General features: G+C 35.5%; 4 protein-coding genes across 4 annotated transcripts; 2 read left to right on the top strand and 2 right to left on the bottom strand.

Moving 5' to 3' along the window:
- The first annotated feature begins 208 nt into the window (after nt 1-208).
- Nucleotides 209-1514, top strand: LOC121241328 (AT-hook motif nuclear-localized protein 23-like). Its single transcript, XM_041139054.1, has one exon. It carries the CDS (start codon nt 456-458, stop codon nt 1296-1298), a length of 843 nt encoding a protein of 280 aa, XP_040994988.1. The 5' UTR covers nt 209-455; the 3' UTR covers nt 1299-1514.
- Nucleotides 1515-4549: 3035 nt separating this feature from the next.
- On the bottom strand, nt 4550-6780 carry LOC121240248 (heavy metal-associated isoprenylated plant protein 4). The gene is made up of 4 exons (XM_041137641.1): nt 6450-6780; nt 5985-6154; nt 5339-5426; nt 4550-5238 (listed from the first exon to the last, which is right to left on the bottom strand). The coding sequence occupies exons 1-4, from the start codon at nt 6601-6603 to the stop codon at nt 4829-4831; spliced, it is 822 nt and encodes a 273-aa protein (XP_040993575.1). The 5' UTR covers nt 6604-6780; the 3' UTR covers nt 4550-4828.
- Nucleotides 6781-9865: 3085 nt separating this feature from the next.
- On the top strand, nt 9866-11259 carry LOC121241381 (probable F-box protein At4g22030). The gene has a single exon (XM_041139129.1). It carries the CDS (start codon nt 9891-9893, stop codon nt 11139-11141), a length of 1251 nt encoding a protein of 416 aa, XP_040995063.1. The 5' UTR covers nt 9866-9890; the 3' UTR covers nt 11142-11259.
- A 3906-nt stretch (nt 11260-15165) lies between these two features.
- Nucleotides 15166-15966, bottom strand: LOC121241431 (agamous-like MADS-box protein AGL80). The gene has a single exon (XM_041139185.1). It carries the CDS (start codon nt 15964-15966, stop codon nt 15166-15168), a length of 801 nt encoding a protein of 266 aa, XP_040995119.1.
- Between the last annotated feature and the right edge of the window lie 9209 nt (nt 15967-25175).

The following is a 25175-nucleotide window of genomic DNA, read 5'->3' as shown; positions in this document are numbered from 1 at the left end:
ACTTTCTCCTTTGTTGTTGGGGCCGGTTTGGATTAATAATACTATGCCATGGATGATAGATCCATGGACTTGGAAATATAAAACCCTGTTATACTTTTTCAAAAGCTTATAATTAGAATACTAAAACCAATTAAAATACAAGTAATCTTTGATTATTCTATACACAAGTTTCATATATATTTTTTTTTTATAGGCCACAACCACAGGTTTTTACTTTTTTGGTTGAGCTGAGAGAATTGCTGCATCTGCCACTTTTGTCTCTTTCCTTCTCCCTTCATCTCTTCTGATCTCTTTCTCTGCACTCGATTCCCCATTTTGTTTTCTATTCGTTCGAGGGTTTGAATTATTAGAGTCTTCCCTTTCTTTAAAGAATCATAAAATAATGAACCAGTAGCAGTTTCCCAGCTTATTTTACAATATTTTTCTTTGTTTTCTGTTTTGAGCTCTCTCTGTGTATGGCTGGCTTAGACTTGGGCTCAGCTTCTCGCTTTCTTCAACAGCTTCAACGCCCTGACCTTCACCTCCAGGGGCCAGTACCCGACGAAGATCATGGCAACAACCCAAACCACGACGATAACGTGTCTCATGAGCTTGACCTGGCCAACCCTAACCCGGGTCCAGGAGTTGTCGTGGCTCGCCGGCCAAGGGGTCGGCCGGCCGGTTCAAAGAATAAACCTAAACCGCCGGTGATCATCACCAGGGAGAGCGCCAACACGCTGCGGGCTCATATTTTGGAAGTAAGTAGTGGCTCGGACGTGTTTGAGTCTGTGGCCATGTATGCGCGGAAGCGTCAGCGTGGGATCTGTGTGTTGAGCGGTAACGGCACCGTCACCAACGTGACCTTGCGGCAGCCCTCAGCGGCGGGTGCTGTCGTCACCCTGCACGGCCGTTTCGAGATATTGTCGCTTTCGGGCTCGTTTCTTCCTCCCCCAGCCCCGCCAGGCGCGACCAGCCTGACCATATTTTTGGCAGGCGGGCAGGGGCAGGTAGTCGGAGGGAACGTCGTGGGAGCTCTGATTGCATCTGGTCCAGTCATCGTTATGGCCTCGTCGTTCACAAACGTGGCGTACGAGAGATTGCCTTTGGACGAGGACGAACCATTGCAGATGCAGCAGCCTGTTTCTCACGAGTCGTCCAGTGGTGGTAGTGGAGGCGGCGGAGGCGGAGCCAGCAACCCGTTCTCGGACCCGTCTTCGGGGCTTCCTTTCTTCAATCTGCCGCTGAACATGGCGACTGGGCAGTTACCTGTTGATCATGGTTGGGCTGGGAACTCAGGTACTGGCAGGACACCTTATTGACCTTTTTGTGGTCGGAAAAGGTTAGGGCATCCTCTTAGACACTCCAAAATCTCTGCTCACTTCCTTTCTTGTTCAAGTTTGCTAATGTTGTAAGCTTTGTTCTTCTGAATTCTGATATTCTTCTGATGTACTTGATTTGTATGGAACTCCTTTTCTTCGCTCGTAAGTAGTAATTCGAGCATTTGATCAGTAGCTTTTGAAACCTGCAGACATATTAATTAATATATATGGAGGAGTACTATGTATGTATGTACAGACAGACACATAAAACGTATAAATAAACCTAAAACAACCCCATATTAATGTAGTACGCGTACGTACTAAGGATTTAAGGAGTCGAGTAGAGTACGAATTAATTATATAGGCTTAACCTAGCTATATGAAATAAGCTCAATTCCTAGTTCAATTTATGGGGTTGATGAGGAAAAGGAGAGAATTTTATATTCTTTGAAGCATTTATATATATATTTAAGGGTCATGGCCGTGATGATCTTGATTAATGATCAACTCATCTTGATCGGTAAAGATCAGTACTTTAATTATATAGAAATTTGGTTTCCTGATCTCGATATAAATGTTGTCATGTGATCATCTTTGGTGGTCCTTCCAATTAAGTTACTGGAATAATATATAAAATGACATAGCCGACCAGCTTTAATGATCTCTATCTGATCGATCTTTATTATTCTTAAATCCAGCTTCAAGAGCAAATCTAGGCAGGTTATAAATTATTAATATATATTATATGTGTTGCTATAAGCTAATTACTAATAGGAATTAAGCCTTCTTTTTTTGGCAAGAATTTAATTAGTAGCTAGGGTTTGCTGTTGGAATATCATAATACTATTATATATTCTCGTAGATCAATTAATATATAATTTGAATTCTCTCGACATGCATCATGACTATAGCTAGCTTGATGGCCGGTTGATTAATTCTTTAATTGATAAACTACGTACTAGCTAGTACTTAATTATAAATTATTATAACTCGGATGGAATATCTCAGTTTAACTTCTCTTTTATTCTTGCACAAGAAATTAATAATAAAGAAAATATATGTAAGTGATCAGAAATCAGTCATGTATATACTATATATATATATATATTATAGACTGTAATTTGGTACTGAAATTTGTAGAGCTTGCGCTTGCATGCAGTAGATCTCTTTATAATCATTAGATGATCTAATGATCACAATCTGATCTGAAAGAAAAAAAAAAAAAAAAAAACCTTTAAGGAATTAGTAGATAAATTAATTAACACTAGTACTTGTCCAGATCGAAGTGTGAATTTAATTATTTGGTTACATTCTGACCATCTAGTCATAATTCCTTGTTAGAAGTAATTAAGCTAGCTAGCACTGGAGCAAATTCGGGGCGATCTATCTATATATCTAGCTAGCTTGGTAGAAAATGAATTGATGCAGGTGATGAATATAAATTAATTAATGCTGCTTGCTTTTGATGTTCGCGATCATTTAGATGATCAGCCACATTCATTCATCACCTGCAGGTCATGATGATCATCAGCCACATTCATTTAGATGATCAGCCAAATTAATGTTGCAGGTGATCTAGTATATTATATATTTCACTATAAGAAATAACTATTTGTGATGAAAATAAACTCATTTTGACAAGAAATAATATTTTTAATTTAGCATGAAATAACTGACAGCAAATAAACAGTTTTCTTATAATAAATTTTAACTGTGTGTATATATACATTCAATCGTACTTCCACAGTATTCATTGTGGCATCGTTGCGATGTCAATGATCATCAATATGCATGAATATCGATGATCACTTAATTTCCATCGTAATTAATGGCATATAGCTAGCTAGTACTATTGGATCTTTGACATTATTCAAATTAGTTATATGAAAAACTAGAATAATGTTGCCCTAATTAGGGATCATGAACACAAATTATTTTGATGATAGAATCATAGTACTGAGTGCAAATTTCAATCTATCACGGTCAACCGATATATATATATATATATATATATATATTATATAGAAGGTTTCAAGATTCTAATATTTAATGGTGTAGTAACAAAAGAACAAATTAATTCTAATTTATGGACCTGCGAAAATATATAATTAAGTTCAAACTTCAAAGCACAAAGACACGAGAGCTAAATTAGAACACTTCTAGCTAGCTAGAAGCCAGCTACAGGTATAAATATATATATATATATATATATATATTTATATATATATCTATATTATCTCATCAGGAACATCCTTAAAATCATCATTGATCTAATTAATATTTCGTGCTAACTATATAAGCTGCTAGCTCTACATAAAACATCAAGTATTACACATGATGTACATGCATGCATGATGCTACGTGTCGTTGATAGTCATCATGAACAATTGATCACTGTTCGAATTTCTTATACTGATCATCAGCTGGCCCGATAATTATTAATTAATTGTATATATATTCTATGTATCGAGCCTCCTCTCTCTCTCTCTCTCTCTATATATATATATATATGTATATGTATATATATATATATATATATATATATATATAAGCTGCTAGCTGCACATGATCTATTTAGAGGAAAATAACCAAAATATTTCGTTTAGGTTCTTTCAAAATAATTAATGTACGTTCACCCTAGCTTAATTTACTTCAACTCCTAAATTATATTCTTCACCTCTCTATATTATATATATATATATATATATATATATATTCTATTTAATTATATACTACTTCCTGTTGTCCCAATATTTCGTCGATTAGTTTATATGACCTGCATGAAGCAAAACTATATATTATATATATATATATATATATATATATAATCTACCTATTTGACTAATTTTGTTTCTGCGCCGGGGCGGGGAGAGGGCGCTGCACGTCGTTGTTATCACAGACCTCCATTTTTTCCCAAGAATTTGGCGGAGCTAGCTAGCTAGGATATAAATATCATTCAGGGGAGAAAGATTGTTTTTTTGGGGCCAAAATACTACACTGGATTAGGATTTTTGCATTGGGGTCCAAACATTTAAAAATAAACCTGCATTTTGATCATATATATTCATGTGGTCTCTACCAGCTTGATCGTGGCCGTATTATATATAACTCTCTCCTCTAACAATATTACATGTAAATATATAGTAGCTAGTTTCATGATGATCTTTAATTCACAGCTTATAATGCTTGGAATATTGTTTCTAAGTTGCATATTGTACGTGCTTGTTCCATATTTCATTAATTGCATCGGAAATTAATATTGGGAAGAATCCCCAATAAAGTGACAAGCTAGATCAGTACTAGTACTATACAGCTTTTAAATATCATTGGCCAACTCTTTTGTAAGAAGGTACTGTTTCGGTTTCATCCTGATCTACAAGTGAGAGTATAAATTATATAAAATCGGGATATAGCCCTCTTTTTCGGACAAAAACAACAGTACGTATCGATATCACCCAGTTAGAAGTACTCTTTCAAGCACTATATACATATACATATATATATATATATGTATGATCATCATTATCCATCTACATTACAGAACAAGCATTTGGATTTTCATCACTAAACAATTGAGGAGCATAGACATAATGTATAAAATATGGAGCATTGCCCTCCTTGGCTTTAACCTCCACAACCTTTGTCTGATCAGCTTCCTTAAAAACTTCTATAATCTTCGTTGATTCAGTAGTACTACTGGGTTTACCATCACCGGATTTCTCGGTGGGTTTCTCTTTGGGTTTACCATCACCGGCTTTCTGGGTGGGTTTCTGATCATCCTTTTCTTTCTTCTCCTCCTTTTTCTCAGCTTGTTTCGAGGTTATAATTTCTGCAAGTTTGTTCACCTTCTTTTTCAAGTAGGATAGTAGATTATCAGGCTCAATGGTTCCTCCAACTGTCAGAGTTTGTGCTTTCATGTCAGTCTTAACACTGTGAATACCTGCAAATTAATGTGCATATATGGGTGACAAGGTTCAAAACCCAACATCATGGAATATTAGATTTTCAATTATTTGATTCATTTCATGATGAGTTGTTACCTTTGTGCATGAGCAGCCTCTTCTTCAAGTCCTGCTCACATTTGTCGCAGTGCATGTGAACTTTCACCGATGTTGTGCGCATAATTGGCTTGTAATCAAATAAACAGGACCAGATTTTACATTTCCATCAGTATATAAGAACAGAAGATCAAACTACTGTGTTTTTAATGGATGCATTAGTATCTTAATTTGGATGAGTAGAGTAGTGTTATTTTGGCGAAACACAAGATGGATCAATGCAGTTTAATGATATATAAATCACAGATTCCATTACTTTTTCTCCTCCATGTTGTTTGGAATAATATTTCTATTTTGGTGCTATATATGAATTAAGTACTGTTGTCTAGATCATATATGCTTGATAATACATGCGTGCAAGTTGATTTCAGAAATGAAACTGGCAAATCATGTGCTTGGAACGCAAAATGGCCAGATCTGGATCGATCCCATGCATGCTGCAGTGAGATCAAATTAAAAGACCCCAAGCTGGACCAAGCTGGTTTCTAGCTAGAATTCCAGTTGATCTGGTTACAACCAATATTGTTCATGCATGCATTTTTTCAAAAATTCAAGGAAGAAAGAAGAATTTAATTGCAGTAGTAGTACTTAGAATTAATTATTCAACATGATGACTCACTTCTTTAGTTTCTTTCTTCTTCTCGATTGTAACACTTTCCTTGGGCTTCACTATGGGTGATACCAACACAACCTTTTTCTTGCTCAGTTTCTCTATTCGTTTCTGCATTTTAATCGGGTCGATCACTCCTTTAACCTTCATTTCACCCTTCTCGAAGTCAGCATCCACAGCGTGAACTCCTAATCACAAGGAAAATGCATTCATGATAATATTGTTGCATGCTTTAGGCTCCTTATATGGGCTTGATCATTCCCAAACAAAACCGAAAGGAAACTTTGAAATCACGTACACATATATATATATACACATCAGTCCCAAAATTTCTCTATTTCCCCCCACTTTCGTGGAAGTAGGCCAGCAAAGGTAATTAATGGATCGATTTTATAAGAACTCGATCGAAAACTGAAACCTTAGCTAGCTACGTACGTACAAGAAGGACACGATCGATTAGGAAGGAAATGAATGCATCCGTACCTTGTGTGCGCATAAGAGGCTTACTGATATCGCGTGCACATTGCTGGCAATGTAGGTTAACTCTGTAAACAGCGTTGATCACTTCCTCCACTTTTTCTTTGATCTCTTTCTTTCCATCTTTTTCTTTCTCCTTCTTTTCGTCTTCCGCTGCCATTTTAGCTGTAAAATCTCCCTAGCTAGCTAGTTTACTGGGAAACAACGGAGCGAATCTAAACAAACGCGATCAAACTATATATATTGATCACAATATATAATTAGTACCATCTCGGATATATATGTTCAATGCACGTACAAAAGCTGATCAAGAAAAAGAGCTATAAATGATAAGTTTTCATATGCTTTATAATTAGGCTTAAAGGCTACATATACACGTTAATAATATTGGTGGGATTTGTTGAAAGTAGTTCACCAGAATGTAGAAAACTAGGATTATATATTTGGAATAAAGGGATGAATTCGATCTTTGTAGATCAGATTGGCACATTATTAGATGACTATCTTTCACCAGCTAGCAATTAAGCAGCTTAACTTGTAGGAATATTATTAGAGGAAATAGGTGATTTCTTTAATTTTAGCGTGGCGTATTAGATAATCTCCCACAAAATCGATCCCATGCAGTCACTATCCCTAGATATAAAATAAATAATAAAATCTACCTCTTCTTATCAGCTTAAATTTTTAGGATAGGTGGTGATTTCACAACCCCTAACGTCCATTAAGAGGATCTTTTATAATTCTCTTAAAAAATCCCATTTAAAAATATTAAAATTGTTGAATTTTGATTTGGTTAAACCTTTAACTCTGATCATAATTATAACATTTTACTACGTTAGTTTTAAATCTGACGTCTACGGCAGCCTACTGATCTATCGACACTGACTCAGTAGCAACCATGCATTTCTTTATCGATGGTAGTCATAATAAAACACAGCTTCAACCATAATTAATTTTCAAATGAAATTATCTAAAGTTTGTTGTCACACGTACACCAACAATATTCATAACTTCTAATGTCTGGTGTAGTAGTCGTACATGATGTCCCAAAGTTTGGTTGATATTATCGACCATGGCCGATAGGACCGAGTCGACCAATTACAAGTCCCCTTTTGACAGATTCCATTGCTTTTAAGGGCAATTAACTTGACATGAGAATGATCATCATCGACGATCAGTTCAAATGTCTTACTTTGAAATTAATTTTTTTAATTAATTTTCTATTTTCTTTAATTGGGTTGGTGTACAAAATTGTTGTAAAAAGAAGTTTTTTTTTTTTTTAAATAAAAAATAAAAAATAAAAAAAAGGGAAAATAAAATATAAAAAGTCAAGTTCAAAACAATTAATATAAACTATTCTATGCTGAAATAGGCAGGCTCTTTGGATTGGACATTAACGCTGACTGGCCCAAACAACTCCAAATTATTATCTGTTTCATTCATCACCATTAATCCACATATATATGTACGTGTATGGGCCAATTCGCCCCACGTGCTTTGCTATGCATGACATGCATGATGAGGTGGCAGCAACGACAATTAATTAACCACAAGTTCCAATATCTCACATTAACGTCAGTACTACTGTTAAAATATTGAAGAATGAAATAATTAGCGAGGATGCAGTTTTATGATAATTTAATAAATAATTCTAAAATAACAATAATGTTTATTATAATAGGAAGTATTGAAATTATCTTGAGAGAAAAATATTTACTCATGATTAACCTAATAACTTGTAATTAACCAAGAAAAACAAAAACAAAAAAGAGTTAAAAATAAAAATAAATCATTTTTCTTAGGAGGGATTTCATATATATGAACCGAGCAATAATCTTAAAAACGTGATTTTCATTTTCTTAGTTCGGTTTTGGGTTTTTTTATTAAGAAAAATAGTTTATATTTATTTGTTTTAGTATGTGCACGTTTATTAGATTTTCGTTGAAAAAAGTAGGTAAATCTAGAACTATATGAAAAGAGTAATACTACATACAATTATGGAATGCACAAACGTTGTGCAGTCTAGGGCTGATACCCACATGGTGCGGGGCGGGGGTACCCTTTCCCGCACCCCGCCCTGCACCATTTGGGGGTTGGGTTTTTTCCCCCGCCCCGGTACCCCATCCGCTCCGCCCCCCGCCTAACATTGGGTCTAAAAATATTTTTTTAGACCCAAATTATAATATAATTAAAATTATAAATTAAAATTTATAATTATAAAAATAACTTAAACTCATTAGAATTAGATTTTGGATTGTCTTGACATCCTAGGCCAATTTTTATATAGGAGGTCATTACTTAAGGATGACTATCGTATTGCCTTGGCCTCCTATATAATGGTTGGCCTAGGAGGTCAATGCATTCCAATGACTTGATTACAATTTCAAATTTTTTTGTATATATCTATATACATATATATATATAAATATATAATTTTTTTATATATATATATGGAGTGGAGCGGGGGGCGGGAGGGTCCTTTTGGGGTCATCTCGCCCCCGCCCCTGCCCCCGTTAGGCCTTCTCCATGGGGGTGGGGGGCCCCGCCCTCGTGTGGGCGGAGAGGGGTAGCCCGCCCGCCCGCCCATGCTGGGGCAGGGCGAAAGATGGGTGGGGCAGTTAGAGTGGGGCCCCGCTGTCCACCTCTAGTGCAGTCGCTTTAAGAAATAGTGTGGTTTATTATTAAAAAATTAATTAATTTTCTTGTGAGTCTCGTATTTATTCATTTTTTTTAAAGTGATTGTACGACTCTTGTGCATTCACGATTGCAACTATTATTTTTTATATGAAAAACTAACTTTTTAATGGTGAGCTTAAATTATGATATTTACAAAAAAATACACGAGACCTACCTACTTTAAGACTATCCAATATTATTTTGTTATTAAAATATACACATCTAAGATAAGTACCAATATAATATATGACAGTGTGGGGAAAAAATCTTTGTTCAATATAAAATAGAATTGACTTTCGATTATGAATAAAGAAAAGATAGAAATACTTGATTATTAATTTGAGATTAAGGGTAGTACGGTCAAATTATGTCAGGTTCACGGCGAGAATGCAGTAAAAGTTGCCGTTTTGTTCTTTGACTTGAAGATATTGACCTCTTGGAGTTGGTCAAATTGCTGTTGCAGAACGCAATACTACAGAGAGAAACCTAGAATTACAGTACAAAGTATATTTTACGATCGAGAGACCCAAAGGCAGAGAACTTTGAACTTGAAAATTATGAAATTTGGGAATGGGTCAGCCAATGGGCATGGAGTCAAACCATGCATTCAGCCAGTCAATATTCTCCACATCTGACCCTTTCTTTTCTTTTATTTTTTTATTCCTTATAGTTTTTCACTATAAATACAACCCTACGTACTATCCTCTCTACCTCCATTCTCAACCTTTCCTCCATCCCTCAACACAGAACAGAAAAGCTAGCTCAATCCATATGGCTTCCCTACAAACTTCAACTCTGCTATTCTCTTCATCTTCTTCCTCTTCAAATAAAATCAATGCTGCTATTCATGTCCCAAAACTTCCAAGAATTCCTTTCTCAGTTCCAAAAATGCCAACCAGAGATCTGGTTGAGGAACTGAACGCAAGACCTATCGAGTTGAAATCGTTCAGCTCCAGTAGTAGTAGTAGTAGTAGTCCTGTGAATTCCCAGCTCTATGCTGTCTTAGAGGCCGTATCAGACAGAGTGGAGATGCACAGCAATGTTGGGGAGCAACGTGACAACTGGAACACCCTTCTTTTGAACTCCATCAATATGATAACTCTAGCTGCTTCTACCTTAGCCGGTGTTGCAGCGATGGGAGGCGCCGGAGTGCCGCTTTTGGCTCTGAAGTTATCGTCCGCGCTCTTGTATTCTGCAGCCACCGGGATGTTGCTTATAATGAACAAAATCCAGCCTTCACAGCTTGCTGAGGAACAGCGTAATGCTGCAAGATTGTTCAGGCAGCTCCAGACCCAAATCCAAACAATGCTTGCTCTTCGCACTCCTTCTCAGGAAGATGTGAAAAAGGTGATGGAAAACGTGTTGGCGCTTGACAAAGCCTACCCACTTCCCTTGTTAGGAGCCATGCTTGACAAATTTCCTGCAACGTTCGAACCTGCCGTTTGGTGGCCTGAAAATCAGTGCAGAGAGGAAAACAAATCAAATGAAGGCCACAAAAAGCATTCCATGAAGATGGAGAAGAATGGATGGAATGAGGAACTGGAAGTAGAAATGAGAGAAATTATCCAAGTGGTGAAGACAAAAGACATTGAGGACTATGTAAGGCTAGGCAACTTGGCCTTGAAGATCAACAAGATTTTAGCCGTCTCAGGCCCATTACTCACCGGCATTGCTGCCGTTGGCTCTGCTTTTGTGGGCAATGGATCGTGGGCAGCGATAGTTGCAGTGACTGCTGGGGCTTTAGCAAGCACGGTTACTACTTTTGAGCATGGTGGGCAAGTTGGGATGGTATTTGAGATGTATAGAAACTGCGCTGGATTTTTCCGCCGATTGGAAGAATCAATCGAAGTCACGCTTGAAGAAGGAGATTTGGAGAAAAGAGAAAACGGAAAGGTACTTGAGATGAAGGTGGCTTTGCAGCTGGGAAGAAGCTTGTCGCAGCTCAGAGAACTCGCCAGAAAATCAGCTTCTTCCCATAGCCATGGAACTGAAGTAGATGAACTTGCAAGCAAGCTCTTCTGATGGATTTAAGCGGGTTTCTAACAACTCGTTCTTTCGTTTCCTTGATTGTTACTGTTCATACTAATTGTAAAATAAAGTGTTGAACTCCGATTCTTTGATCCTTTTTATGAAAAATTCTTTGTAAAACGTTGAAACATTCAATACTGAGTGTTTTTATTATAACTTGCACTCGTTGAAAGAGACAATCCTGGAGGATATAGTTGACGGGAAAGTTACTCATGAATCGTGATCGGGTATTGGCTGAACATGTACGTGCATGGCAGACTGACCAAAAAAATATATGCATGCATGGTCGGTCCGATCGAATTCATGTACGGCTTAGATTATCCGAAATGTTGACTATATAATACTCTTCGCCAGCCTATATATATATATCAACGATACAAGTTCTAGGTATATATGCAGTCTAAATCTAAAATCTAGCTAAATAAAAAAATTATTAAAAAAAAAAAAAAACACGAGACTTACACGTACATATATATATAACGAGAAGGAAAATACCACAATTAGATCGAATGCGCTTTCAGTTTTCAAGATATATATATATATATATATATATATATATATAAATAAACTAAGAGTTAATATAGGGATGATCATGATCTTCTCCATCTTTTCTGTTGGAAAGCGAGTTTCAATGACTTTCAATGTTGAAATTAATTAACGTCCAAATATGACTTTCAATGATATTGTACGTCAAATATAACTAATCATCACGAGGAGAAAAGTTAAAACCTGCAGCATGCTAATTGGAGGAACGTGACTAAAAGAAAGTATATACGAAAAATGTTGTTTATCATTATAATTAACTTCATTATTCTCTGCTATATTTATTCCGCCAGTTGATATATTATATGTCACGTTCCCAACGACAATGTTTTTGAAACAAAAAAAAAAAAAAAAAATTCTTGGGGACGATTAATTATGATGTCATTAATTAAGTAATTGATGATTAATGGAGTCGGCAAAATTCAAAATGAAACACAACATTAGTACTTAAAGAAAAGATTGATCATGATATATATAAGACAAGCCGTGGAAATTAGTAGCGCTAGATTAGAATTAATAATGGGAATATCAAAATAATACTTGGAAACGATATCTAGTACTGATAGTATATATAATTAATCATGATTATTTCCTTCACTGGCCGTTGAAACTATTCAATATTCATGTTGAACTTAAAACAACTAATAATATTCGAAAAATATGGTATGCAGTTTTTTCAATTAATTGCAATGTTTTGAATACTATACCGGATGCCGTATCGGTCAAGGCATTGGAATGAAATATTTCGATACCGGTACCATTTCGGAATAGTCGATATATGAATAAATTATATATATAAATATATGTATATAAATTATATTTCAAAATAATAGTCTATATATGAATAAATTATATATAAATATATATATAAATTATAAATAGCTTAGTCTAAATTGGGGGTAAAAAATTGAGCTTGTAGTGTGAAAAAATGAAAAAAAAAAATTAAGACCGAAATATCGACCGGTACAGGCCGGTACACAGGCCAGTACAGGCCGAAATATTGGTCGGTACGTACGAAATATATATAGTACCTGTATCGGCCTAGTGGCCGATACGGCAAATAGAGTAGCCCATCGATTATATCTCACCATATTGCCAAACGTACAATTGAATCTATCATTCTAATCCAAAAACATGAAAACTTACCTAAAATGATTTGAAAGCAAATCAAGCAAAACCAACGTACCGTGATTGGGTGTGCATGTCAATTAAGTAGTGATGTTGAAGAAGAGAGTAATTAAATACCCCAAATTTGATCAAAGATTTGATATATATCTGCAGGACCAATGCACAACCATATATAATGTATATGGTTGTGGTTCTTTTGTCTTCAACAGGCCTGCGGCCATGCATGGTTGTGGATCTTTTCTCGAGACTCTAGATCATGAAGGACCGATGAGAGGAAATGATGGAAAAGAAGAGGAGAGGGCATGTAGTACTTCAGCAGCATCTAGATCTAGCCTCTAGGGTTTCTTATATATACCATTTAGAAATATATGTGCGGGCAGGGACCCGCCCCTTGCGGCATGTTTAGAAAGACCCACACCATGCACAGTACTGGGGTGGTGGGTTGCCCCCCGTGCACCCTTAGTGGGACAGATCATCCACCCTTAGTTTTGAAAGTTTTGAATTTTGACTCACATTATTGTAAATTTAAGCATTCAAATGAATTGCAACACGATTATTAAAGTATCTCTTCTTATTTTTAAAAGCAAAATTCTATTTACTGTCTTGAATGAGAGATTACGTGTGTAGTCCCATTGATGAATGATGGTAAAAATAAAAAAATTACTATCATTTTAAAAATGATATTATTGTAATTTTAATTTTTTTTAAATATAATTACATGAGCTTGCATGAGTAGTCCCCACTTGGGGACTGTATCTTGTAGACTAACTCTTTTAAAAAAATGTAGGACCTAATACATGATAGATATATACAAACACATATATATGAACCGTATCATATAATATTTGTTAATGTTGTTTAGATGAATTTATTTTGTTAATCTATTTTCTACTATAAATCTTAAAATTTAAACAAAAAATATAGGAGACAACTTGGTGGCTGGTCCAAGCATGGGCGGAGTTACATCACGTGCATTGTTGCAATTATTATTATTAGTCATGAGATTGGTAGCAAATGATAAAAGGGAGAGAACCCAATCAATTTTGTTAAAGGTTCGACAGCACGATATCAATATTATTAATTGCGAAAATATCAATAGGAAATTCTTTGAAGGAAAGCCAATGAGCTAGGCATATGTGTAACCCTCAAGTATCTGTTTATAACCACGGTTTTCCTCCGCCACAAGTGAGGGTTTATCAATAAAATATCGTCCTCTTCTTAGAAAAAAAAAAAAAAGAAAAAAAAAGCTAGGCATACACATTCGACTGTCCCAGTACTTGTGTTGCCTCCTTTTATTCAGATTATTGTGTCACAATATTGAATCAGAAATTGCATTTTTTTTTTCACCATTTAGGGGAAATGATCAAAAGTAGACCCCAAAGTACTGTTATTATAACTATGGTATGAAATTGGAAGCATGTGATCTTCGTTCCTGCCAAGACCCATGCACGTACGTTCTCATTCGTTCTGGAAATAATTAATTAATGCTGAAATTGTAATAAACCTTCCTTAAAAATGAATCTGGAAAATCTAAACTCATTAATTATTTTGTCATAAATAAGAAATATGAGTAAAATCTGAGACTAACTTGGCGTACGTAAGACGCGGATTAATTATACGAAATAAGTTGAGGAATATTAATTAATTCATGTTGTCATTAATTAATGTAGGACAACTCATCCGAACTCATGATTAATTAATTACATTATTATTTTGTCATATATAAGGAATAAGAATGAAAATACTAGCTGAGATTGACTTGGCTTTGACAGTACAACTAATTATACGAAATTAATAAATTAAGGAATACATCATGATCATGTATATAGGAAAGTTAATATATTAAATGATGAACTAAGAGTCAGGCACAAATAGAAAGGTGCCAATTTGTACTTCCATATGATGACATTGATTATCTTCTATTTCATATATATATATATATGTCGGATTAAGAGTTGTTATATATATATATAATAGAGGGTTTATTATTATCACAAAAAATAAGAATATTAATGAATTTGGAACAAAGGATGATCATATCATCGAGATGAATATAAAATAGTACTAATGGAAATATGAAACTTGTAGTATTTCAGAGTACTTTAATTAGAAACAAAAAATAATTAAGAAAAAGAAAGAAAAGTACTGTCGAGGAGGCTGATGAGTAGATTTTCTCCATAGGAAATCCTAAATCATCCTGTGAAAGGAAAGGCATACGCGTCTGACTCATTCCTGTTGTGGATTTGCTGCAAGTATTAGTACTTGAGTTGCCTTGTAATATTTCTTTTATTCAAATGATCTGCCCATGCACGATGAGGCAGAATAATGTGCATTTCTTCATGATTATTTAGGGGAAAGACCACAGACTGCTACTATTACCGTTAAATGCAAAAGGCATGTCTTCATTCCTGCCATGACCGCCCATGTTCTGATCATTCGACCTCAGCAACTCCACTAACCGTTGAGGATTCTGAGATACTGCCATATCTTCGTTCCTCAATCCATAACCCGCTTTCTGATCCATTGACGACTGGTGATTGGGGGTATAAGCATCATCCATCTCCGTCTCAGCTCTGTTCTTTGTGGCCTCAGTACCATATTTCTCCCCATCGGTACTATTAACATGGCTGCTGCTCCTCCCTGCAGTCACGACTTGGGGAGGAGGCATTATTTGTTCTCGAAGCGACTTGATTCGCTCGTCAATCTCCTCTACACTTTTGTTGACGAGCCATTCCAAGTCTTTCAAGTCCACAACACCCATATTCTGCAGTCCTTGATCACCAATCAAGCTCCTGTACATGACTTGGGTCATCTCACTCTCTCGGTTCTCTATTTGCTGCTTCATCAGTAGCTCCTCGGATTTAGTTATTCTTTGTCCCAGGAAACTTTCTTGGTTCACCATTTTTCTGCTTTGTTCCGCGTTAGGCATGCTCCTAAACCTCGCAATCACACTTTGTGCTCCCAAGGGGGAAGGCCAAACCTCAGGTTCTGGGTCATAGGGACTGTAAATAATTGCACATGTTTGGACTGCACAGAGGGTACTCAGCTCACTCATCTTCTTCAACAGCCCCTTCTTCCTTTTCTTGAAAGTGGCCTTCCTTGCACTATCATTTGCTATGTATGCAAAATTTACTTTCTTTCTCGTCATGGTTAGATCTATAGGGAAATGATTTCTCAAGGAAAATATGTATGGGGTTATTGTTTGACAATTTTATCGCCAAAAAAGCATAGTATATATAGAGTGAAAAAGGTGCCTGTATTAATGTGGTAGATTGGTTGGACAATTTATTGTTTTTCAAGATTCTCATAAATAATTGGACAAGTATTTGGGTCTCTGATTATGTTCTCTAGACATTATAACTACATGTTTGTATTATTTTGAGTTTCATGGATAAAGTCGAGTTTGGAGGATAAATAAATATAATATAAATATAAATAATATTTATAATATAATATAATAATAATAAATCTTATTCCGGCTCAAAACGACGGGATCCTCGCGATATCATCATTCTAATTTTTATGAAAGAGACAGACGTACAATGCGCGACCATCTGATGATGTTAAGTTGCCGAGTCTATAGACATTAAATTATATATAGAGATTCATGCGAACTGTTATTTATATTATTCAAATATACAGTGTCTACATGTTGTGTCTATCTTCTTTTGAAGTCTAATTTGTTTAAAATTTCATTTATAGTATTAATTATAAATTAAGTGACATACTAAAAACTGAAGAAAAATGAAGTGTTTGCAAGTGTTAATTAATGTGAAGGCAGAATACGTGGCAAAATCTGAATGGCCTAATTATAAAGTAATTACTGCTGGAATTGTAATAAACCTTCCATAAAATTAATCTAGAAAATCTAAACTGATTAGTTATTTACTTTATTATTTTGTCTTAAATAAGAAATATGAGTGAAAATACTAGCTGAGACTGACTTGGCGCCGAGCAATTTAATTTTGCTAAATAAATTGAGGATTATTACATATACGTTGTCATTAATTAAAAGTCACCATATATATTTGGCAATCAAGCTACAATGGCACCGATCTTGCGCATTTGCTTCTCTAACATGATGTAGTACATGCTATATATGAAAGCAAAAATTTTATGTGCAGTTTTCACTTTTGTGTATTTTTTGTACATTTCACTAATGTAATTGGTTGCGTAACTTTTTTTTAATATGAAATAACAACCAGCGATATAGAGTTGCAGTGACTGCAGCTCGTTTAGTACTGCTAGCTTTTGAGCATGGTGGGCAAGTTGGGATCGTGCTTGGATGTATAGAAACTGCACTGGATTAATTCTTCCGCCGAATCAATCGAAGTCAGTACGCTTGAAGAAAGAGATTTGGAGAAAATTAAGAGAAAACGGGAAGCTTGTTGCAGCTCAGAGAACTCGATCGCCAGAAAATCAACTTCTAATTCCCATAACAAGCTCTTCTGATGGATTAATTCGGGTTTCTAGCTGGCAAACTCGTTAATCTTTCGTTTCTTCAATTGTTTCTGATCATACTAATTGCAACAGATCAAAATGGTTAACTCCGATTCATTGATTCTTTTTATGAAAAATTCTTTGTAAAACTAATTTGAAACATTCAACACTCGGTATTTTTTATTATAAGGGAACGGAATTAATCCCATGCATATTATAATGACAAGGAAAAGACTAATTAAGAATTAATATAGAGATCATCATCTTCTCGATCCATCTTTTCTGTTGGAATATATATATATATATATATATATATATATTGATATATCAAGGTTGAAATTAACATCCAAATTATATATATATATATATATTACTTTCAATGGTATTAATTATTAATTGCACGTCAAAAAGAACTCGCGAGGAGAGTTCTAAACTCCATTAATAAAAGGTACGAAAAAATCTTGTTTTTCATTATAAACTTCAATATTATCTCCGTTATTCCGGCAGGTTGATATGTAATAATGTCACATTTGCTATAACAATATTTTTAAGACAAAAAAAAAAAGGTTTTTTGGGACAATTTATGAAATCATTTAAGTAATTGATGATTGTAGACGACAAAATTCAAAATAAAATAGAATATTACCTGATAAAAAGATCGATTGATCATGATGATATAAGACAAACCGTACGTGGAAACTCGATAAAAATTATAAGTAATTAGAAAAGAAAGATGATACAGTGACTAGATATCAATTTTATATATATTATTGTTTTAATAAAGTTAAATTTAAGTAAAACACAAATAATTATGAATTAAATTAATGGGAATATCAAAATAATACTTGGAAATAATGTGATAGCTGCTCAGAATGCATATCGAGTACTATTTGACAGAATGCTCAAAGGAAGGAACAGTTTTCATTTGCTCTGTTTTCTATTTATTTCTATTGTGCCTTTACATTGCTTATATAGAGAAATTTACAATCAATTGTTTTCCACAATTTTAGGATCAATTGCCACTTGTCCTACCCAGAAATGTATTTTCATTCTAGAAGATTCTTCTTTGCTTTGCTGTGCATTTCTTGCCTCTATTGTGCGTCCAATTGACTTGATGTGTGTCTCTGTTGTGCATGCACTTGTACTTTCTTCTTTTTGTATGATTGGATGATTGCTTGACTTATCTTTTTCCTTAATAGCCTCCCGCGATGCAAGCGGCACTGGAGAAATGGTAAGGCTTGATCGGAATAATTGAAATCGAGTGTTGACAATAATTTTGTGAGAATATCAGCCAATTGTTTTTTACTGGACACAAAGGAAACATTGAGTGTCTTGGCAGCCACTTGGTCCCTTACAAAATAATAATATAATTCCACATGTTTGGTACGTGAGTGTAAAATTGAATTTATTGACAGATAGGTAGCACCCAAGTTATTACACCATAGAGTTGGTGGATCTATAAAAAAAATACCAAGTTCCATCAAGAATGACTGAATCCATAAGATCTCACAAGTAGTATTCACAACAGTCTTGTACTCAGCTTCAGTGGATAATCTTGCAATTGTTGACTTTTTTTGGAACCCCAAGTTACAAGATGTGATCCAAAAAATACACAAAAACCCCTGTAGATTTTCTGTCATCAGGACAACCAGCCCAATCCGTATCAGAAAAGGCCGAGAGAGAGAGAGAGAGAGTTTGGAAGATTTAGAAAAATGAAGGCCAAAATTAGGAGTGAGTTTAAGATATCTAATAATTTTTTTGATAGCTTGTCAATGAGGGATTTCAGGATTATGCATGTATTGGCACACTTTATTAACAATAAAGGAAATGTCCGGGAGAGCAAAAGCTAAGTATTGTAAACTACCAACAATACTCCTATATAAGTGAGGATCTTCAAATGTGGTTCCATCAAATGTCGTGAGTTTAAAGAATGAAGACATGGGAGTGGAAACCGATTTGGCATTATGCATGTTGGTATGATGAAGAAGGTTGAAAATATACTTTGATTGACATAAGTATAAACTATGATTATTTCTGAAAATTTCTATGCCTAAGAAATAATGAAGTTGACCTAAGTCTTTAACAGGAAAAGACATGCCAAGTGGAGAAATGAAATCTGAAATTAATTGAGAACTGGACCCAGTTACAATAATGTCATCAACATATATGAAAACAACGACCATATGAGAAATATTACAAAAAATAAATAGAGAGGTGTTAGATTTTGATTCCTGAAAACCAAGAAAAAAAAGCTTGATACTTAGCTCAAAAAACAAGGTCTGAGGGGGCCTGTTTTAGGCCATAAATGGCCTTTCTTAATTTACACACATAAGAAGGGAAATCAGGATGCACAAACCCTAGGGGTTGCTGCATATACATTGCCTCCTCCAGGTCATCATGTAAAAACTCATTCTATATGTCTAATTGTTACAGTGGCCAGTTGTAGGAGACATCAAGTGATAGAAGGATTCGAATTGTAGTGGGTTTGACTAATGGGCAGAAAGTTTCATTGTAGTTTATACCGGTTTGTTGATGAAAGCCTTTGGCTACAAGACGTTACATCTTTCCAGAGTGCCATCAACCTTCCTTTTTGTTTTGAGTATCTATTTAGGTCCCAAAACATTAAAGGAGGGTGATGGGGGAACCAAGTCCCATGTGCGATTGTGTAAAAGAGCATGAAATTTGGTGTTCATGGCTTCTCGCCACTCTAGGTATTTAAAGGCCTCTGTGTAAAAAGTTGGTTCTTCAGGAATGGCTGTGCGAGCAGCGATGGTGAGTGAAAGTGATGATTTCTTCTGAGGCCAAAGAGCAGTCTCATCTATGCGAGTGAGAGTATGTTTAGTGTTTACCTTTGATCGAGTGATCATTGGATGGAGGTTGTGAGTTAGATCAACATCTACTGGGGTAGGAAGTTGAAGGCTCAAGAGGAAGTGAGATTGGTGGAGATGAAAAATCTGGAAGAGTAAAGTTCTGAGAGTGATGTGGGGAAGAGGATATCGAGTTAGATTGTAGGCTTAAGGAAGATGAGCTTGGGCCAGATTGTGGGAAAGGAGATTCGGGCTGAGTGTTGGAGGGAACATGTCGAGTAGGTGAATTACTGGGCTGAGAGATTAAGTGAACGACCTGAGTGTTTAAATGAAGAAGTGGGTCGTGTATGTGAGTTGTCGGGAAGGGCCCAGAGGAAATTATGTGTGGTAGAACAATGGCCGCTTGTGAGGCCGAGAGAATTGGGTGGGCTCAGTGTCAAATGGAAAATGAGCTTCGTTAAAGGTGACATCCCTAGATATGTAAGTCCAGCCCGATGGGATATGAAGACATTGGTATCCCTTATAATCCGGGCTGTAGCCCATAAAGACAGAGGGTGGAGTGGAAATCCATTTTATTATGATTATAAGGACGTAAGTTTGGCAAGCAAACAGAGCCAAAAGTGCGAAGAAATTTATAATCAGGAGTTTTATGAAAAAGGATTTCAAAATGGGACTTATTTTTCAAAACCTGGAGTAGGCATTTGATTTATTAAAAAAACCGATGTTTGAAATGCTTCTGACTAGTATTGAGTAGGCATGGATGCTTGTGCTAATAGAGAAAGACCTGTTTCAACTATATGCCTATGATTACACTCAACAGTCTCATTTTGTGCATGCGAGTAAGGGCATGTAATACAATAAATAATTCCACAAGATTGAAGAATTTATTTAAAAGGTTGAAATTCACCTCCTTAGTCAGATTGGACAGCCATAACATTTGTAGAAAAGTAATTATTCACATATCACAAAAAGGCAACTAAGATTGAGGACACATCCGATTTTGATTGAATTGGAAATAACCAAATGTACTTGGAATGATCATCTATAATTGAAAGGTAAAACCTACAACTATTAGATGATAACACTGGGGTTGGACCCCACACATTTAGAAAAAGTAACTGAAAATGATGTTGAGATCGAGAGTGTGATAATGGGTGGGGTAGTACATGGGTCTTGGCTTGTAAACAAGTCTCGAGCGGTGTGCTCGAGTTAATTGGAAGCTTAAAACTACGAATAATAAAAATAGTGATTCTAGGGGTGGCATATCCAAGTCGTAGGTGCCACTGGAAGGATGACGTACATTCACCGATTAGAGCTTATGGTGAAGTCGAAAGTGAGGGTGAGGTCGTGACATCTACAGGTAAGACATATAGGCCATCTCTAATGGTGTCCTGAAGAAGAACCTTTTGAGTTTGTAAATCTTTCACAAAAAAATAATGAGAGTAAAATTCAAAATACATTGAATTATCATGACAAAAATTGACGTACATATAGTAAATTCTGTGTAATCGAAGGGACCTGAAGGAGTTTAGAAAGCAGAAATTTGCTAGATGCGGTGTGAAGATGCGCAAAGCCCGTGTACTGAATTGGCATAGTGGAACCATCTCCAATACTCACTTGATCTGTGCCTTGGTATGATGAAGCTTCTAGATTAAGGTTACTGAAATCAAAGGTGAAATGGTTAGTGGCAGCAGTATCTTGGAACCAGGAGTTTATATGAGAAGTTGGTGAGGTTATAGCTGTGATATTGGCTGAAAGGGAAGGTGAAGTTGAAGCCTGATAGTTGTGATTAAATCTATGATAACACGAAAGGGCAGTATGCCCTGGTTTATTATAGACTTGACAATATGGACGTGAATCTGGTTGAGTGAAAAAGGAAGTCGAATTAGTGCGACCTTCTCTGCGTCGACCAGGAAAGTGTCGAGAACCTTTGCCTCTATGGAAAGTTGGGAACGAGGAAGAGGATTTGGAGGTAGTTACATGGGCGGCTAAAGGGTTTTCACTGAGAAGGGCTTGAGTTTAATGTGCAAGACGGGACTCGTGGTTGAGGAGATAGCTATAGATTTGATGAAGAGAAAGTGGGTTTGCTCATGCGGTGATGGAGGTAACTAAGGAATCATAATTTGTTCCTAGTCCCGCAAGTTGATACATGAAAAACTCAGAGAGAGAAAAAGGTTGCCCGGCAGCTCCTAAAGATGAAACTAAGGTTTTGGTTTTATGAAAATACTTTGTGATTAACTCAGAACCTTTTTTTAGTGTGGCTAACTGATATTGTATTTGCATCACATGGGCCAAAGATTGCGTAGCAAATAAGCTTTGCAAGGTAGTCCATACTTCTTGTGAAGTGGAGAAGTCGAGCACCTGTGCAAGTATTTGGTCAGAGAGAGAAGAGTTAAGAGCCGAAAGGACAAGCTGATCTAATATCAGGGTTTGGATTATCGTTGATCATGGGGGGAGACATTAGGGGAGACATTATAGAAGTGTCATCCACATGACCGAATAATTGGTGTCCCTTAAGGAAGGGAGCGATTTGGGCTTTCCATAAAAAATTATCAATGGAAAGTTTGATTGTGATGAAATGATTTGCAGAGTTGAGAATGTGGGGTTGACAATGGGTATTGGATTTTGTGTAGAGGACATGGGAGATGAATCTGCAGACGCCATTTGGTTGTGCAGGAAAATGGAAAAGAAGACGTTAGTCTTTCAAAGAGCTTTTAATACCATAATGTGATAGCTGTTCAAAATGTATATCAAGTATTCGACAGAATGCTCAAAGGATGAAACAATTTTCAATTGCTCTTTTTTCTATTTATTTCTACTGTGCCTTTACATTGCTTATATAGAGAAATTTACAATTAACTGTTTTCCACAATTGTAGAATTAATTGTCACCTGTCCTACCAGAAATGTATTTTTTATTCTAGAAGATTCTTCATTGCTCTATTGTGCATCTCTTGCCTTTGTTGTGCGTGTAGTCGACTTGAAGTGTGCCTCTGCTGTGCATGCACTAGTGATTTCTTCTTCTTGTATGACTGAATGATTGCTTGACTTGTCTTCTTTCTTAACATGAAACAATAGTACTCATGATACTATAATTAATGATCATGATTATTTCCTTCAACGGTTGAAACTATATATAATTCAGTGTTGAACTTGGAACAACTAATCTTTGAAAAATACGACAGCATTTTCAATTAATTGTTTCTTTATTCAAGAGAATTGGTAGATGCATGATTGTAAGCCAAATGACCTTATCTTGGTCAGTTAGCCCTTTCCCCTAATACTCCCTGCCTCCCCGCTAGGGTGGGGTGTCAATTTTTTATCTTGTCTCCTCTTTCAACCATGCCCATCCCATATTGCTAGACAAATGGATATTATACCATTCTAATCCAACATCAAGACTCACTGAACAAAACAAAACTAACTTAAAATGATTTGAAAACAAATCAAGCAAAACCAACCCGTGATTGGGAGTGTGAAGTGTCGTAGAAGAGAGTAAATATCCCAAATTTGATCAAAGATTTGATATCTAAACCCCATAGTCATGGTTGTGGTTCTTTTGTCTTCAACAAACCTGCGACCATGGTTGTGGATCTTTTCTCAAGAGACTAGAAAAAGAATGAGAAAGAGGAGGAGGAGGAGAAGGAAGATAATGAGAAGAAATGAGGGATAAGAAGAGGAGAGATTGTGAGGCTGAGTAACATCTAGATCTATGGTTTCTTAATTTATACAAGTTAGAAATATACATGTGGGCGGGTACCCAACCCTTACGACATTTTGACCCACTTTTAACCCCATATACAACTGCACTTGGGGCAGGTGGGTTGCCCCTGTCCCTTAATGAGATAACTGGATTGGGCGGGCGGGATAGGTCACCCACCTTTAGATTTGGAAGTATAGGCAATCTTGCCTCACATTATTATAACTTTAAGCATTTACATGAATCACAATATGATTATTAGAGTCTCACTTAAAAAAAAAAAAATGTAGGACCTAATACAAAGAGACAAATATGGGAAATGATATTTGCAATTATAAGGCGCGTAAGCGCCGCTCACCCTTTTTGAAAAAAGTAAGTAAATTTGGATCTACATGAAGAAATTAATTTTTTAATAGTAGATCTCATATTTTTTCAAAAGGAATACACGACGTTTACACAACTCATGAGTGCATCTAGCATTACCCAACAAATAGATAATATTATATATATATATATATATATGAACCGTATCTTATATATATTAATAGATGAATTAATTACCGGGCATCCTTAAATTCTTAATAAATATTATAATAAGACTTTATAATTTGTTCATCTCTTTTCTACTGTAAGCCTTAAAATTTATACAAATTAAAACAGTAGACGATCTTGGTCCTTGGGCGGAGTACTTACATGTGTTTTGTTGCAATTATTATTATTATTAGGCAATTGGCAATTGTGATAATTAACAAACCCAATCAATTTTGTTAATTAAAGGTTTGACATGCAGCACAATATCAATATTATTATTACAAAATATATATACAGGGGAGCCGCGCCAAACATTAAATTTTGGAATTTCTAGAACAATATTCTTGCAAATTAAATTCGTGCCATAAATGGAAATCATTTACTATGAAGAAGGTTAAGCCCTCCTAGTCATGCATGTATGCATGATTGTTTATATGGTATATTATCAAAGATTTTTTCTTAAGCAAAAATTTATTGAATATTATAAAAAAAAAATCACAACAAAAAAGAGATCCAGGAGAAATTCAAACGCATGTTATATACTTAAGTTCAGCACAAGTTATATACTAATATAATAAACTGGGTTTATTATCACAAAAAATAAGAATATTCAATTTGGGCACAAATTAGGATGATCATGATCAGATCATTCATATGAATTAATATAAAAAAGTACTAATGAACTCATGTTCTAATAAGACGTACATGAAATCTTTTGGCGATTCAAACTAATTTAGAATTAAACAAAAAATAAGAAAAAGAAAGAAAGACCCACATCAATATAATTCATATCCTATATATAGGAAACCCTTTGAATTGGAAAGGCAATGAGGCATTCACGTTCTTCACAGATTTAGTACTCAATACTTCATGCATTGCC

This window comes from Juglans microcarpa x Juglans regia, chromosome 7S (genome assembly GCF_004785595.1).
Source record: "Juglans microcarpa x Juglans regia isolate MS1-56 chromosome 7S, Jm3101_v1.0, whole genome shotgun sequence".
Classification (NCBI taxonomy): Eukaryota; Viridiplantae; Streptophyta; class Magnoliopsida; order Fagales; family Juglandaceae; genus Juglans; species Juglans microcarpa x Juglans regia.
The sequence above is the reverse complement of the archived record's forward strand: the minus strand, read 5'-3'. Positions and strand labels throughout refer to the sequence as shown.